Source organism: Lynx canadensis, chromosome C1 (assembly GCF_007474595.2).
Source record: "Lynx canadensis isolate LIC74 chromosome C1, mLynCan4.pri.v2, whole genome shotgun sequence".
Taxonomy (NCBI): domain Eukaryota; kingdom Metazoa; phylum Chordata; class Mammalia; order Carnivora; family Felidae; genus Lynx; species Lynx canadensis.
The window spans coordinates 7,060,295-7,074,492 of NC_044310.1; the positions used below are offsets into that span (position 1 = coordinate 7,060,295).

Genomic DNA, 14,198 nt, shown 5'->3' on the forward strand with positions numbered 1-14,198 from the left:
CACAGAATCCGAAGCAGGCTCCAGGCTCTGAGCTGTCAGCACAGAGCCCGACGCGGGGCTCGAACTCACGGACTGCGAGATCATGACCTGAGCCCAGGTTGGACGCTTAACTGACTGAGCCACCCAGGGCCCCCAGTATTCTCAGCTTCTTAAGCGTTAGATTCCTTCCTCCGAATTATGACAGGGGATGTCAGATGGCTCAACTTCACTCAGCGTAGGTCGCTGTCAATTCCAACTTTGAGTCAATTAGCTGGGCACACATTTAAAACCCATCCCAGCTACTCAGGACAATCTTGAATCCAGGATCTCTGGTAAGTGTAACGTGTTGATGAACTTAGTTCTACATAGAAAGATGTTAACATGCTTCACTCTTGCTGATCAAGCATCTCCAGGATCCATTGCACACACACTCCCATATTGTGTCACTATTGTGGTAGATAGAATAACGATGTCCCAAGAATGTGGAAGGGAAATAGTAATTCCAAGTGCATTGAAATCTATAGCAGTTTGCTTAAAAAGGAACAAATATGTCAACCACACATTGTCATGACCACCCAGTTAGAAGCTGGACAAGGCTGCCTCGCACTTTTCCTCATTGTTCCATGTGCCTGTCCAGTGTGGCTCCCTAGAGGCAGGCTGTCAGGCCTGTCTGCCCTCCCATAGTGCTTCTAAGCATCTTTCAGTGTCCTCTCGTCCTGCCATCTGCAGCATAGACAGGTGCCACACGGCACTTTCAGTGTGCTATCAAATCATCGCCATTTTTTTGAGAGCCAGGTATGTATGTAGCAGGAGTTCTCTCTTGATCCTAACCTGGCAGGAAGCTGCTTCAGGGTTCACCCTGATAGTAGGGCCTCTGTCCCGGCTCAGGCAAAACTCCACCACCACTGTGCGTCCAGAAAACCCGCGTGGCTGCCACTCCCCAGTATCCGCTTCTGCCTTCGATGAGGGCTCACCTCTTGATGGAAGCTAGGTCATGGGCAGAGTTGCTGGCAGCGAGGCGGTCTGGGAAAGTGTAGTTTCAAAAAAACTTATAACCCTCTAGTTTTCTATGTCTTGATGGAGGGGGGTCGAAATCGCATTACGTGGGCCAGTCTTTAAAACGTGCAGCCTGTAGTGTGACTGGCAGGCGATCTTTGGGCAGGCACCTAAAGGAAGTGAAGGAACAAGCCACAGAGATTATCTTAGGAGCGTTCCCAGCAGAGGGAACGATTGCAAAAGAAGAAAAGGAACTGCCATGACTGAACTCGCCTTTCGTTTTGGTAAATTGACCAGACGAAGTAACCTTGAATTTCCACGAAGGACTTCTTTTTTCCCTCTCTGGAAAATAAGGGGACAATGTGTTTCTTACTGTATTTCATCAACTCCAAAGTACCATCAATTTTAAGACCTTGTTATTTGAAGAACCAGTAAGAAAGAAAATTTCTGCCAGTTCATGATAAGAGACACTCTGATTTTAAAGATGCTAAAGTGAGGGGGGAAATGTGAATCTGAGAGTCAACAAAATGGTCAAAATGAACAGATAAGATGGACCCTGTGTCTTCTTGCATTTGACTGTTAGTCTTTGGTTTTAGAACCGTGGAAGATTTGAAAAATAACGAAAGCCAATGGAAAGACTCCCCGCTGGCCACTAGACACCGCGAAATGCTGAAGCGCTGCAAGACCCAGCTTAAGGTTTGTACAGTTAATTGGAGCAATTGTAGATCAGCCTCGTAACGATAATCCTCCCACCCGCAAGTGTGCCTTGAGTGAGCCCTTCAGCGTCCCCTTTCCCTTCATGATTCTGTTCCCTGAAGAGAGAACGCTACACTTTCCCACTTGCTGGTACCTCGCCCGTGTCTAATACGATATTGAAATCTCAGCACAGAATCTGCACACGCTCATGCCAGCGACAACTCGAATCCTTCCTGGTTTTATTACCCTCAGTGTCACGTCCCCGGCCTCTCTCACCCGTCTGCAGGGTCCTCCCCTCTGCTGCCTCCCAGCCCCGCGACCCAAAACACACAGGCGCCAGTGCGCCCGGCCACACGCCTTCACGATGTTTCACCAAGCGGGTTTGTGGTAGTGGGAAGGCCCCCTTCCCTTGTCCCTCATTCTCCATTTGCCACCGAAGACGATCCACGGCACAGACCCTGACTGTAGACAGGAAGATTTCTGCTGGTGGAGGCCGGGCAGAGGCTGTACGAGGGAGCGTAGACAGCGGACTTACGCATTTTTCTCACGCTCTTGTTCACATTGTAAAACTGAGTACCAGCTGGTTCTGCTTTCTGTTGATTAGGAGGAGGATGTGTGGACATGGTAACTTCGATTTCTGGTGCAAGTTAAGATAGATTTGTTTCATTTGCCAATAGACGTAGTCGAGATGCAGGATAGACCGGGGGCCCTTAGCTGGCGTCTCTAGACCCCTGCGCTCATGCCACAGACATGTTGTTAGGAGTCCGGAAACTGTTTAAACCGATGTGCCAGTGCGCGTGCGTGTGTGCATTTCCTTCTCGCAGTCGTCCTCCCAGGCAGGTGTGGGACCCTCCGTGGACAAGCATTTTGCCCAGGGACAGCTCATTAGCGGTGACCTGGAATTCAGATGCAGATTTGACCGGCTTCTTTCCACGAACCGTCTCTGACGCCAAAGCGCCTCCCCCGGCAACCTTGTCCCCCAGTCAAGCTGTTTAAACATGACAGTAATAACTACCTTCTTGAGCCCCAGCTTCGGGCTCAGTGGTTTGCATGGCGTACCTTTTGTTTTTCTCAGAACAAAGAAAGCTCCTGACACATGACCAGCTTACTATCTAGCTAGTTAGAGATGGAGCTCACGAAGCCTTAGAACTTCGACTCCCCATCTCTTGGCCCGTTCCCTGGCCGGTCAACGCTGCGGGCAACTCGCTCCCAACTAATGTGTGGGCGGGGGCGTGCCTCCTTCCACAGAAACTGGTACGGTGCAAGGCCTGTGCTGACGCTGGTTTACTTGACGAGAGCTTTCTGAGAAGATGTCTGAATTTTTACGGCCTTCTCATCCAGCTGCTTCTCCGTATCCTGGACCCCGCCTATCCCGAGTGAGTGTGCCCCCTCCCCGTCACCTCCTCTTCCCTCATCTGGGCCGTGTCGTCTTCATTGTTCTTTAGTCGATAGCTGAAACCCAAGCCCTTACTTAATCCGTTCTTTAATTTCTGGATTGTACTTTACACAGACTACAAGATTAGTAATAGTTTGGATTCCTCGTAATTACAGTAAGAGGGGAATGTCCGCACCTATTACTTAAATTTTGACCTGGTACGTTTTTACCAACTGGCTGTAGATTGACAGAAAAGGAAATCCCTAAGTTAGAAACCAAAAACCGGAGATAACAAGCTATTAGGTAGGCCCTTTAAGCACTGGGTCCAAGAAGATACTCAGCCAGTCATTATTATTTTATTGTTACTACGAAACCTCCGGGTCACCGATGCGGGTGAGGTTGACCCAAGGCCCTCTGTAGGAGTGGAAAATATTATTTCAAGTGTATCTGTATCTCTTTTGTCTCAACACAGCTTGAGTTGCATAAAATGACCAAATATGACCCTTTTATTTCTTTCGTATTTGATTACATTAACCTTAACGGAAAATCAACAGAAGGAGACATTTCTCGTGCCTGCCCTAGTATACCCGCTGTCTTCATTCCTCCCTGCTCATTTCTGGTTCTGGTCTCTTAGCTTGTATCCTTTTCCCATAGCTATATTATATGGAAGGAGGTCCCCTCCCCCCCCCCCCCCCCAGTAAAATACTTATCCATAATGGTCGCGTGATGTTCCTTATAGTTTCCGGTCCCAGGTTTTTGTTTCATAACTTGTGCTTTTATTCTCTTTGACAGCATAACACTGCCTTTAAATTCAGATGTCCCCAAGGTTTTTGCAGCATTGCCTGAGTTTTATGTAGAAGATGTTGCTGAATTTTTATTTTTTATTGTACAGTAAGTGCCTTTGACATACTCCATCACTCTAATGTGTTTTCATGCATAATGTGTACATTGTATTATGAACTGTATTGCCAACCTCCATTTTATGCCTGAAATTCTGTGTGATGGCTGTAACCGAATGCTTCCTGGAGACTGGAAAATAAATCCGACCGTGGCACGAAGCCAGTTCCAATAATATCTTCAAGACAGAAGCAGGATTAACAATGCTGCTAAGAATGTCCTCTGTGAAAATTGAGTTGGATTTCTAATAATTGAGTATGCGTTTCTGAGAAACAGAAGGAGCAAACAGTTTATAAATATCTAAGTGAACATTCAAAAGCCAGAAATACCCGTATCTGTATTTTTGTACCAAAATTTTTCTCAATTATAAAATTGGAGAAAGCTTACAAAGAAGTGGTTTGAGTTTATAATTGACATTTGAAGTTTTTTTTTTAAAAAAAAAAAAAACAAAAAACCAAAAAACAGCTATCAAAAAAATTTGTTGGGGCACTTGGCTGGCTGAGTCAGTGGATCATGCAACCCCAGGTCTCAGTGTTATGAGTTCAAGTCCCTCACTGGGTGTAGCGATTACTTAAAAACACAGTCTTTAAAAAAAATGTTTTTAAGTCTTTTTGGTAGCAAAGACCTTTTGTAAAGTCTACCTCACAATTTAATCATGGCTTTGGCTTATTTCCTTAAACGTAATAAGTTAATATGACATGCTTCAGCCGGTAGACCCAATAGATTTGAAACCTATCTAGTTACAAAGTAAACAGTCACTTGAAACTCCACAAGTTCAAGGTAATTCAGTATCTTGGCTCCTTGACCTATGGGCCCCTTCCCTCCTTAATGATCCCAGCATCCAGTCAGGTGGAGTTTTTCGAAGCTTTATTTCTTGCTCTTTTTGCCTTCTTCAGATACTCTCCTCAGGTGCTTTATGAGCCCTGTACTCAGGACATTGTGATGTTCCTCGTTGTGATGTTGTGTAACCAGAACTATATCCGAAATCCATATCTGGTGGCCAAACTAGTAGAAGTCATGTTTATGACCAACCCTGCTGTTCAGCCACGAACCCAGAAGTTTTTGAAATGATTGAAAACCATCCTCTCTCCACCAAATTGTTGGTCCCTTCACTGATGAAGTTTTATACAGGTGAGTTTCAAGTATTCAGGTGGGCAAGGTCGTCTAAAGCTAGTGGACGGAGTTACTCTAAAGCTGGTAGCTAATATCCCGATGGCCACGTACAGGTGTGACCTACTAGCCCACCGCTGACAGAGCATGTGCTGTTGCTTAATTTTCCCCGAATAGTGGAGATCCCACATTGACCGTTCTACGCACAAGTCCCTGATGGTGCAGCAGGATCCACGGTAAGCCACGTGGTTAACACTGAGCTCGGACTGGTGTCGACCGCACGGATCAGTTGTTTTGTCTGGAATCCTCTGTCTCATTTTAGCTTTGAGCTTTCAGAGCACGGGTCAGACAGGGAGCTTATTACAAATGTTTCTTCTTGAACCCCACTCAAATCAATGGAATCGGGATACTGGGCAGCATTCTCTCATTCGCTCTTGTCTACACATATTTGCTGAGTGCCTGGTAATAACCAGGCACCGCCGTTCTGGGTGCTGGGTTTTATGCGGGTGGACAAGACCCGAGGACACATCAGACACCGTCCTCCACCTCTGGATTGGTTGGATTCTGAATTTTTATGTTTAATTGGGCTTTTGAACCGCAGATATGCTTGCACGAAGCTGATTACCTTGGGACCAATTCACCTGTCTGCTAGCAAAGGCGTAAGATTGTCCCAATGCCACATTTTCCTTCCAGTTTGTACATTTTGTAGGAGAGGAAGTGTGTTCTGTCTTCTGTCTGTCTCAACTTCTGTTGAAGCTAGCCCATTCTGGGCACTCAGTAAGTGTCCTGAGCATACAGTAGAATGTACTTGCCATGCTCTTGGAAGAAACACGGGTCATCCAAGAGTACAGCTGCTTGCTGTTTGGTGCAGCGACCAAAGTTTGAGGATTCCTCTGTGTTCAGTGACAGCCATCCCCTCCCTGACAACCAAGATCTGCTCCTGCTCGTTGGGGGCTGGTGCTGTCACCTGTCCTTTCACTTCTGAGGGTTCCAGCAGTCTCTCTACCTCCTTTCGCCTTTGTCGCTATTGCTTTGTAATATCTAATAAGAGTCTCTCTGGGGCGCCTGGATGGCTCCCGTCGGTAGAGCATGATCTATGATAGAAGAATCAGTAAACTCTTGATCTATAGGTCAAGTTCAAGCCCCACTTTGGGTATGGAGATTACTTTTAAAAAAAGAGAAAAAACAGTTTCTTTCCTTCCCAGCCTACCTGTTATCATCTTACACCTAAAGTAAGTAGATGAGCATCTTGAAGTTTTGTTAACATCCTCACTTTGACAACAGCAGAGAGCACTCCTGGGTCAAAAGCCTCTTCCTGGCTCCCCAGTCCTCCTCTTTCATTCTTTAGCCCTGGTGGGGCAGGGCCTCCCTCCCTGGGAAAGAGGGCCATTCAAGTGCAAATGATGAGTTACGCGTGTACAGGACAGGACCTTCTTCAGTGCCTTGCACATATCAGACTTCGTTGAAGATAATTCTTCATTTCTTTTTTTTTTTTTTAAGTTTATTTATTTGAGAGAGAGCTCAAGTGAAAGTTGGGAGGGGCAGAGAGAGAGGGAGAGGGAGAGAATCCCAAGCAGGCTCCATGCCATCAGTGCGGAGCACAGTGAGGGGTTTGAACCCACGAACTGTAAGATCGTGACCCGAGCCAAAGTCAAGAGTCAGATGTTTAACCAACTGAGCCACCCAGGCGCCCTGAAGATAGTTCTGCATTTCTTAAAATAGCATAAGGGACCTCTTTTCACCTATTTGTTTTTTACTTTATTTTTTAAGAAGAGACTACCTAGTTGTAGCTAATAACGTAGTTGCCGAGAAACATTAACCTGCAAATACCTCTTTCATTTCCCCCATAGCTAGTGGGCAGCTATGAAATTCTATGAGAATGTAAATTGGTAAAACCTTTCCGGAGGGCAATTTGGCAGTCCACACCAGAAGCCCTAAAAATGTATAGATCCCACATATCAGTCAGAATCCAGTAAGGAAGACAGAAACATGCCAGTTACTTTCACAGAATTGAGTATGTACAGAAGGCCCTGGAACAATGTGGGAGTTAGGAGCACGCCCCACACGGTCAAAAATCTACATTTAACTCCCCCAGAGTTCATTATTAAAGCCTACTGTTGGCCAGAAGCCTTACCAAGAACAGTCAATTGACACATCTTCTGTATATGTATTAAATGCTGTATTGTTACGATAAAGTAAGCTAGAGAAAAAGAATGTTACAGAAAAATTGTAAGGAAAATACGTTTACAGTCCTGTGTGTGTTTTTATGGAAAAGACCACGTAAGTGGACCCGTGCAGTTCAAACCCATGTTGTTCAAGGATCAGCTGTACAAGGACCTGGGCAAACGGAAGACAGAAAGGCAAATAAGGGACTTTGGGGCGAAAGGCAGAGTGTAGGTGCAGAAGTGGCAGAGCTGGGGGCACTGAGGCAAGAGGCTGCAGGTAGTAAAACGTAGCGGCGCGGATGAGGGCTTGGCCAGGCCTCTCAGCAACGACAGCGGCCATCTGGCCTCTCTGAGGGTGTGCCGGCTGGCTAGTGCCTCGAGCCCTGAACAGAGCTGGAAACCGGAAGCGGCTGCTGGGCAGGAGAACCTTTGCTGACCGGAGCAGCCAGCCTACCCCCAGGTCCGAGCCCCTTCTCTCCTTCAGGTTTCCAGTTCTTCTGCAGCGCCCCCTGTTGGCGAACCCAACAGAGGGCCAGCTGGCCAGGGGAAGCCTGCAGAGTCCCAGCCCCAGCATCACAAAGCCATAAAGGGTGGATTGGGGGCTGAGGGACAGCAGCTACGTAAACAGCTCACCCTTTTGAATGTGAACTTAATTTCTAGTCATCTGTTCTACGGGGAGAATTGTAAATGTACGTGTGTGTTCATAGTGATCATTACTGCAGCATCGTTTACGGTGCAGTATAGTGAAAATTCGTAAAACTGCTTAAACGTCTGCCAGCTGTGGATAAAGTAAATTAGGTATCCGATAGTGGGTCTCTCTGAGCTAGGAAAGATGATGTGTTATTTACAGTAAATGGTGAAGCGATTAAAGACAGCATCCGGTAATGAAACAGTATGTACACAGTGACCATGTGTTGGTGCCCATGTATGTGATGGAAAACAGTGTGGAAGAACAGATACCACAATATTAACAGGGAGTCAGTTACTTTTGAGTGGTAGACCTGCGAATGGTTTTCTTTCTTTTTCTTTTTTAAAAATTGTCTGAACTTGGGGCACCTGGGTGCCTCAGTTTGTTGAGCATCTGACTTTGGCTCAGGTCATGATCTCCTGGTTTGTGGGTTCGAGCCCCACATCGGGCTCCACGCTAGCAGTGTGGAGCCTCTTTGGGATTCTCTCTCTCTGCCCCCTCCCCTGCTCACTGACTCTCTTTCAAAATAAATAAACTTAAAAAAAAAATCTGAACTTAATTATTCTGCAGTAAACATGTATTGTTAGTATTAAAAACAAAAGTTGTTTAGTTAAGTGTATTTTTAAAATTTTTTTAATGTTTATTCTTAGAGAGAGAGAGAGAGAGAGAGAGAGAGGAGTGGGGGAGGGGAAGAAGAGAGGGAGACACAGAATCCGAAGCAGGCTCCAGGCTCTAAGCTGTCAGCGCAGAGCCTGATGCGGGGCTCAAACTCATGAACTGCAAGATCATGACCTGAGCCGACGCCAGACGCTTAACTGACTGAGCCATCCAGGCGCACCTAGTGAAATGTGTTTTATACTCAGTGCCCTGAGCCTGTCACTGGGACTTTGGCATAAAGCATGGGGGCGGAGTATAAGCTTGTGCCAAGGGCCGGGCTTCTTCCTGGGAGACCAGTGCTGGTCCTGGTGGAGCCCCACTGGTAGGATCGCAGGGACGGCTGGATGAGTGGTGTTCTCCCGTTCCCTTTGCCACCAGGAAGTGTACCGTCTGGCCCTGGACCACACCTGCAGTCCTAGATAGATGATACCCGCACTAATAATAGCCGCCGTTTATTGAATACTTTCTAATCCTTTCACTTAATCTGCACAGCCGTCCTCAAGATGGGTCCTATAAATATCTCCATGTTACAATGAGGAACCTGAAGCTTAGAAAGGTCAAGCAGCTTGCTGAAGGTCAGCAGCTAGTGAGTGACAGTAACCTCTGCAGTCGGGACCTTGGCACAGGTGCTCCTGACTGCCGTGCCGTGACTGCTGTGGTCACGTGGACCGGTGCCGAGAGAACCCTGCAGTGGGGCATCCGAGGCAGCCCTCCACTCGTGTCTGAAGCCCATAATAAGACCTGCTGCCTTGGGTCCTGACTCTTAGGCGTGAATTAGAGATCACTGTATGGGACGAGCTCCTCTTTTCTGCCCCAAGAGACTATCCTGGCTTAGGAGATGCTGAAGATCAAGTTTTTATTTCAAAAAGAAAATTAAGCTTCAAAATCAGAGTATTTTATTTGTATCAGCAGTCAGTTCCTTAAGGAGCAGCGTTCCCCACCTGGCTACTCAGAAGCTGGAAGCACACTGATAACTAAGATGTATTTCAAGACTGTCCTCATTCCAGGCTGAGCTGCATCAGCAAAGCCAGCATTAGCCCTAGTAGATTCACTCACTATTCTACAAATGTTTATGAAGCTCCTACAGTGTGTCCAGCCCTGGTTTTGATGGTAAGGCCTAGTGGTGAGATGTCACCAATCGCCGCTTTTGTGAGTCAGGCGTTCTAGTTGGGAGACGGACGTTGAACCAATAATAAGATCCTTTCAGACAGTGGCTGTGGAGGAGGGCATGATGCTACTTTAAGAAGCGTAGTCCAGGGAAGGTCTAATGAGACAAAAGAGTGAATCACACGAAGGTCTCAGCCACAGTGTGGCAGACAACCAAGCCAGCACGTGTAAAGGCCCTGAGGCCTGGGCAGTTTATGAACTGAACAAGAAGACCTGCAGGGGGGAGCATGGTGAGTAGTGGGGGAGTGAGGCCAGCCAGTGTCTGGTTCATTACAGACCTCTTAGAACTTGGACTTGGGAAATAGAACTTGGGCTGCTGCAGTTTTGCGGGAGCATTAGGAGTGAAATTTATAAAATGTTGGGAGAGGTGTATATTGATCCTAAGTTAACAGTCATTACCGGGCTTCTGCAGCGCTCAGGATGTGGTGTGGGTATGACGGGCGACTTCAAGGATACGAGACGCTCTGTATCAGCCCCCGGTGTCTTTCCCAAATAGATGCTGTTTAAATCAGCTCTCCACACTTATTTCACACTTTCATACAGTGAATAAAATGACACTTAGTTCATTGTAAAGAAAGTTTGACCTCATGAAGATGTGTAAGTGCTTTTAGGTCTTTGTATGGTAGGTGTTACCTTTTGCCTTTCATTTTTAAATTCTTGTCACAAAAATATGTTCTTTGCAAAATACAGAAAATGCCAAGAAGAAGATAAAGTTATTGATAATCTCTGTATTCAGAATCTCCGTTAACATTTTGCTCTGTATTTTTTCAGCCAACTTACATATATGTAAATTGCGTGCGTGCGTGCATGCGTGTGTGTGTGTGTGCACACGGCACAGGCTTTAAATATGACTGGCCCCATTTGGTAGCCTGTGGTTTTCTTTCTTTCTTTCTTTCTTTTTTTTGTAATTTTTTTAATGTTTATTCATTTTTGAGAGACCGAGATAGAGCATGAGCGGGGAGGGGCAGAGAGAGAGAGGGAGATTCAGAATCGGAAGCAGCCTCCAGACTCTGAGCTATCAGCACAGAGCCCGACTTGAGGCTCGAACCCACAGACTGTGAGATCATGACCTGAGCTGAAGTTGGACGCTCAACCAGCTGAGCCACCCAGGCGCCCCGGTAGCCTGTGGTTTTCACCTACAATATCACAAATACTTTTTCAAGTTCTCTGTTGGGCATTTGCATTTATATCTTTTCCCTAATACAAATAGTACTTTAAAGAGTATCCTGGGAGATGTTGAACCTGCCAGAATATGTTTTCTGGAACAGAGTTGGTGGGTCAGAGAGATGGCTTATCGATAGCTTGTGATACATTGTTGTCACAAGCTTGTGATACAATGTTGTCACATGGCCTTCAAGGGATCATATTGCTGTTCATTCCCACCAGCAGTCAGAGGGTAACTTTCTCCCACATGCTCACAGGGTCTTTTTATAATATCTGCCAAGTTGATAGGTTAAGAAAAATGGCATCTTATTTTAATTTCCGTTTTAACTTTTTCGTGAGCCTTATTGTGTTTAACCTGACAGCTTTCCCTTTTTTAAATTTTTTTTTTTCAACGTTTATTATTTTTGGGACAGAGAGAGACAGAGCATGAACGGGGGAGGGGCAGAGAGAGAGGGAGACACAGAATCGGAAACAGGCTCCAGGCTCTGAGCCATCAGCCCAGAGCCCGACGCAGGGCTCGAACTCACGGACCGCGAGATCGTGACCTGGCTGAAGTCGGACGCTTAACCGACTGCGCCACCCAGGCGCCCCTCCCTTTTTTTAAACTTGTCATAAATTCAGGAACTTCTCGTGCTTAAGCTATTTGTCTTTGGAAAACGAAGCTTGATCTTTGTTCCATTTTAACAATGTATGGATGTTGGTAAATGAGCAGTGAATACATAGGGTTTTACTATGCTTTTCTCTACTTTGGCAATGTGTTTGAAAATGTTAATTATCCAAAGTATTTAAAATAATACAACATATTGCAGGTTTGGATCCAGGCCACTGCGATAAAGCAGATCTCAGAATAAAGAGAGACAGATTATTTTTTGGTTTCCCAGTGCATGTGAAAGTTAGGTTTATACTATAGTCTGTTAAGTGTACATTTTCATTGTGTCTAAAAGCCAATGTATATATCTTAATTTAAAAATATTTTATTGATGGGACGCCTGGGTGGCTTGGTCGGTTAAGCATCTGGACTTCAGCTCAAGTCATGATCTCACGGTTTGTGGGTTCAGGCCCCACATCGGGCTCTGTGCTGACAGCTCGGGGCCTGGAGCCTGCTTCTGATTTCTGTCTCTCCCTCTCTCTCTGCCCCTCCCCTGCTCACGCTCTCTGTCTCTCAAAAATAATTTTTAAAAAAAGTTAAAAAAAATAAAAATCTTATTTTAAAAAATAAAAATATTTTATTGCTAAAAATGCTATCATCTGAGCTTTCAGTGAGTCGTAATACCTATCACAGGTCACCGTAACCAATATAATAATAATGAAAAAGTTTGAGATATTGAAGGAATTACCAAACGTGAGACAGGAAGTGACCAAATGCTGTCGGAAAAATGGTGCCGATAGACTTGGCATGACACAGGGTTGCTACAAACCTTCAATTTGTAAAAAAAAAAAAAAAAAAAAAAGCACGATAAAATGAGGTAGGCCTGTAGTCAGATTTAATAGGTATGTGGCCCCTAAGAAGACTTAACACATTTCTTTTCTCGTCATTGGCGAGTTGATGCTATGCTGGTGGCATTTTCGAGCCCGATTCATTTTGGTATCGTGTCACTGCCAGAGCTTCTCTGCGAAGCTTGTGGTCTTTAGAACCACCTCATACAATCTCTGTCTTGCCCTTACATACGAGATACAGCTGCACATACAGATTCGTATTCACATCGTGGCCACAGTAACTGCTTTTTGAAAGGTAAGACTGTATCCATCCTTCAATGCCTTTGTCTTTCTTCTTTAGATGTGGAGCATACCGGAGCCACCAGCGAGTTCTACGACAAGTTTACCATTCGCTATCACATTAGCACCATTTCAAGAGCCTTTGGCAAAACATAGCTCACCATGGCACCTTCATGGAGGAATTCAAGTGAGTATCTGGCCCCTGATACTCACGGAGCAAGTCACAGCTTGCTCTCTTGCAAACCACAGGTAGGGTGGCTGCTTAAAAGCTTCATAGCTGGTTCTTATTGACTGCCTTGATCTCGGCCTCCTTTAAGTTTTCTAGGTGGTTCTGGTACATGAGAGCAGGGGTTATTGAAATGTCTGTGCTGGCCAGACTTTGCTGAACTTTAGATTTGTTGACATACTTCGGGGATGGTATGTATACATTAAAGAAAGAATTTATAAATATTCGGAGATGATGTGTTAAGTGTCTTTTGCTGTTTCTGTGATTACGGTGTGAAGCGAGTCAGAATGACTGGAACCAGATCTTCGAATGTTCTGGAATCTGATGTCACGCTTTAGATGAGAAATGTTAGGAAGACTTTAGATTTGGAAGCGGTCAGGTTGGGGTTATTTTTCCAATGTCATTCTTTGTAACAAGGCCCTAAACCTTGACTTACGACCTTTCATTACCTACCTGGAATTTTAGTGACTACTTTAACTCAGACTTTAGTAATTTTGTTTAAATTACTTAAAAAATTTTTTTCTTAATGTTTATTTTTTAGAGGGAGAGACAGAGTGTGAGCAGGGGGAAGGGCAGAGAGAGAGAGAGGGAGACCCAGAATCTGAAGCAGGCTCCAGGCTCTGAGCTGTCAGCACAGAGTTCAAACTCACAAACTGTGAGGTTGCGACCTGAGCCAAAGTCAGACACTCAACTGACTGAGCCACCAGGCGCCCCTCGTCTAAATTACTTTACAACAGAAAGGTGCTTGAGAAAGAAAATAGATGAAAATGTTGAACTTTCAAGTTATTCTTAAGAAAGTTTATCCCATCTACTTGGATCTTTGCAAACCATATTAGAGCTTTGATTAAATCCAGTTGTCGCTTGTTAAACTAAGTCACTAGTCGACAATATTTGTTAGGCCCGTTTGCTAGGTAACTTTCTGCAGAGTGAACTCTTTAAGCCAATTCTTTCGTGAGCTGCTCTTCTGGTCAGAATTGGTTCCAGCAAACCCCGGCACAAGTTTAGAGCAGACAGGCCCATGGGCTTGATTTGCGTGGTGCTGAGTTGGGAGTGGTCTTCCTGAACTTGCCTTGTTCCTGAAATCCAGGCTTCCTGCCTCCTGATTACACAGCGATAGATCCCGAAGGGTGTGTGGCTACTCTTTTCTCTACTAATCTTGCAGTTTATGAAGCCTAACGGTGCACTCAGATCTCCATGCAAGAGCGAGCCCTCCGTCATAACGGGATATGCAGGACGTTTTACAGATTGGAAGCTTCAAGGTCTAGAAAGTGAATTAATAGCCTCCTTTATCAATGTTACAGCTGCCGACTTTTCTTCAACATGTCTTTCTTTATAATGAAGAATAACTGTATGAGTAATTCT

At 45.3% G+C, this 14,198-nt stretch overlaps 1 protein-coding gene across 1 annotated transcript in view; it reads left to right on the forward strand.

The window, feature by feature from the left end:
* UBE4B (ubiquitination factor E4B) overlaps positions 1-14,198 on the forward strand; it is a 120,483-nt gene that overhangs the window by 91,323 nt on the left and 14,962 nt on the right. The window contains 8 exon segments of the mRNA XM_030327822.1: positions 1,572-1,671; positions 2,920-3,047; positions 3,839-3,937; positions 4,840-5,000; positions 5,003-5,074; positions 12,672-12,737; positions 12,740-12,797; position 13,081. Coding sequence (XP_030183682.1) covers positions 1,572-1,671; positions 2,920-3,047; positions 3,839-3,937; positions 4,840-5,000; positions 5,003-5,074; positions 12,672-12,737; positions 12,740-12,797; position 13,081 — 685 coding nt within the window.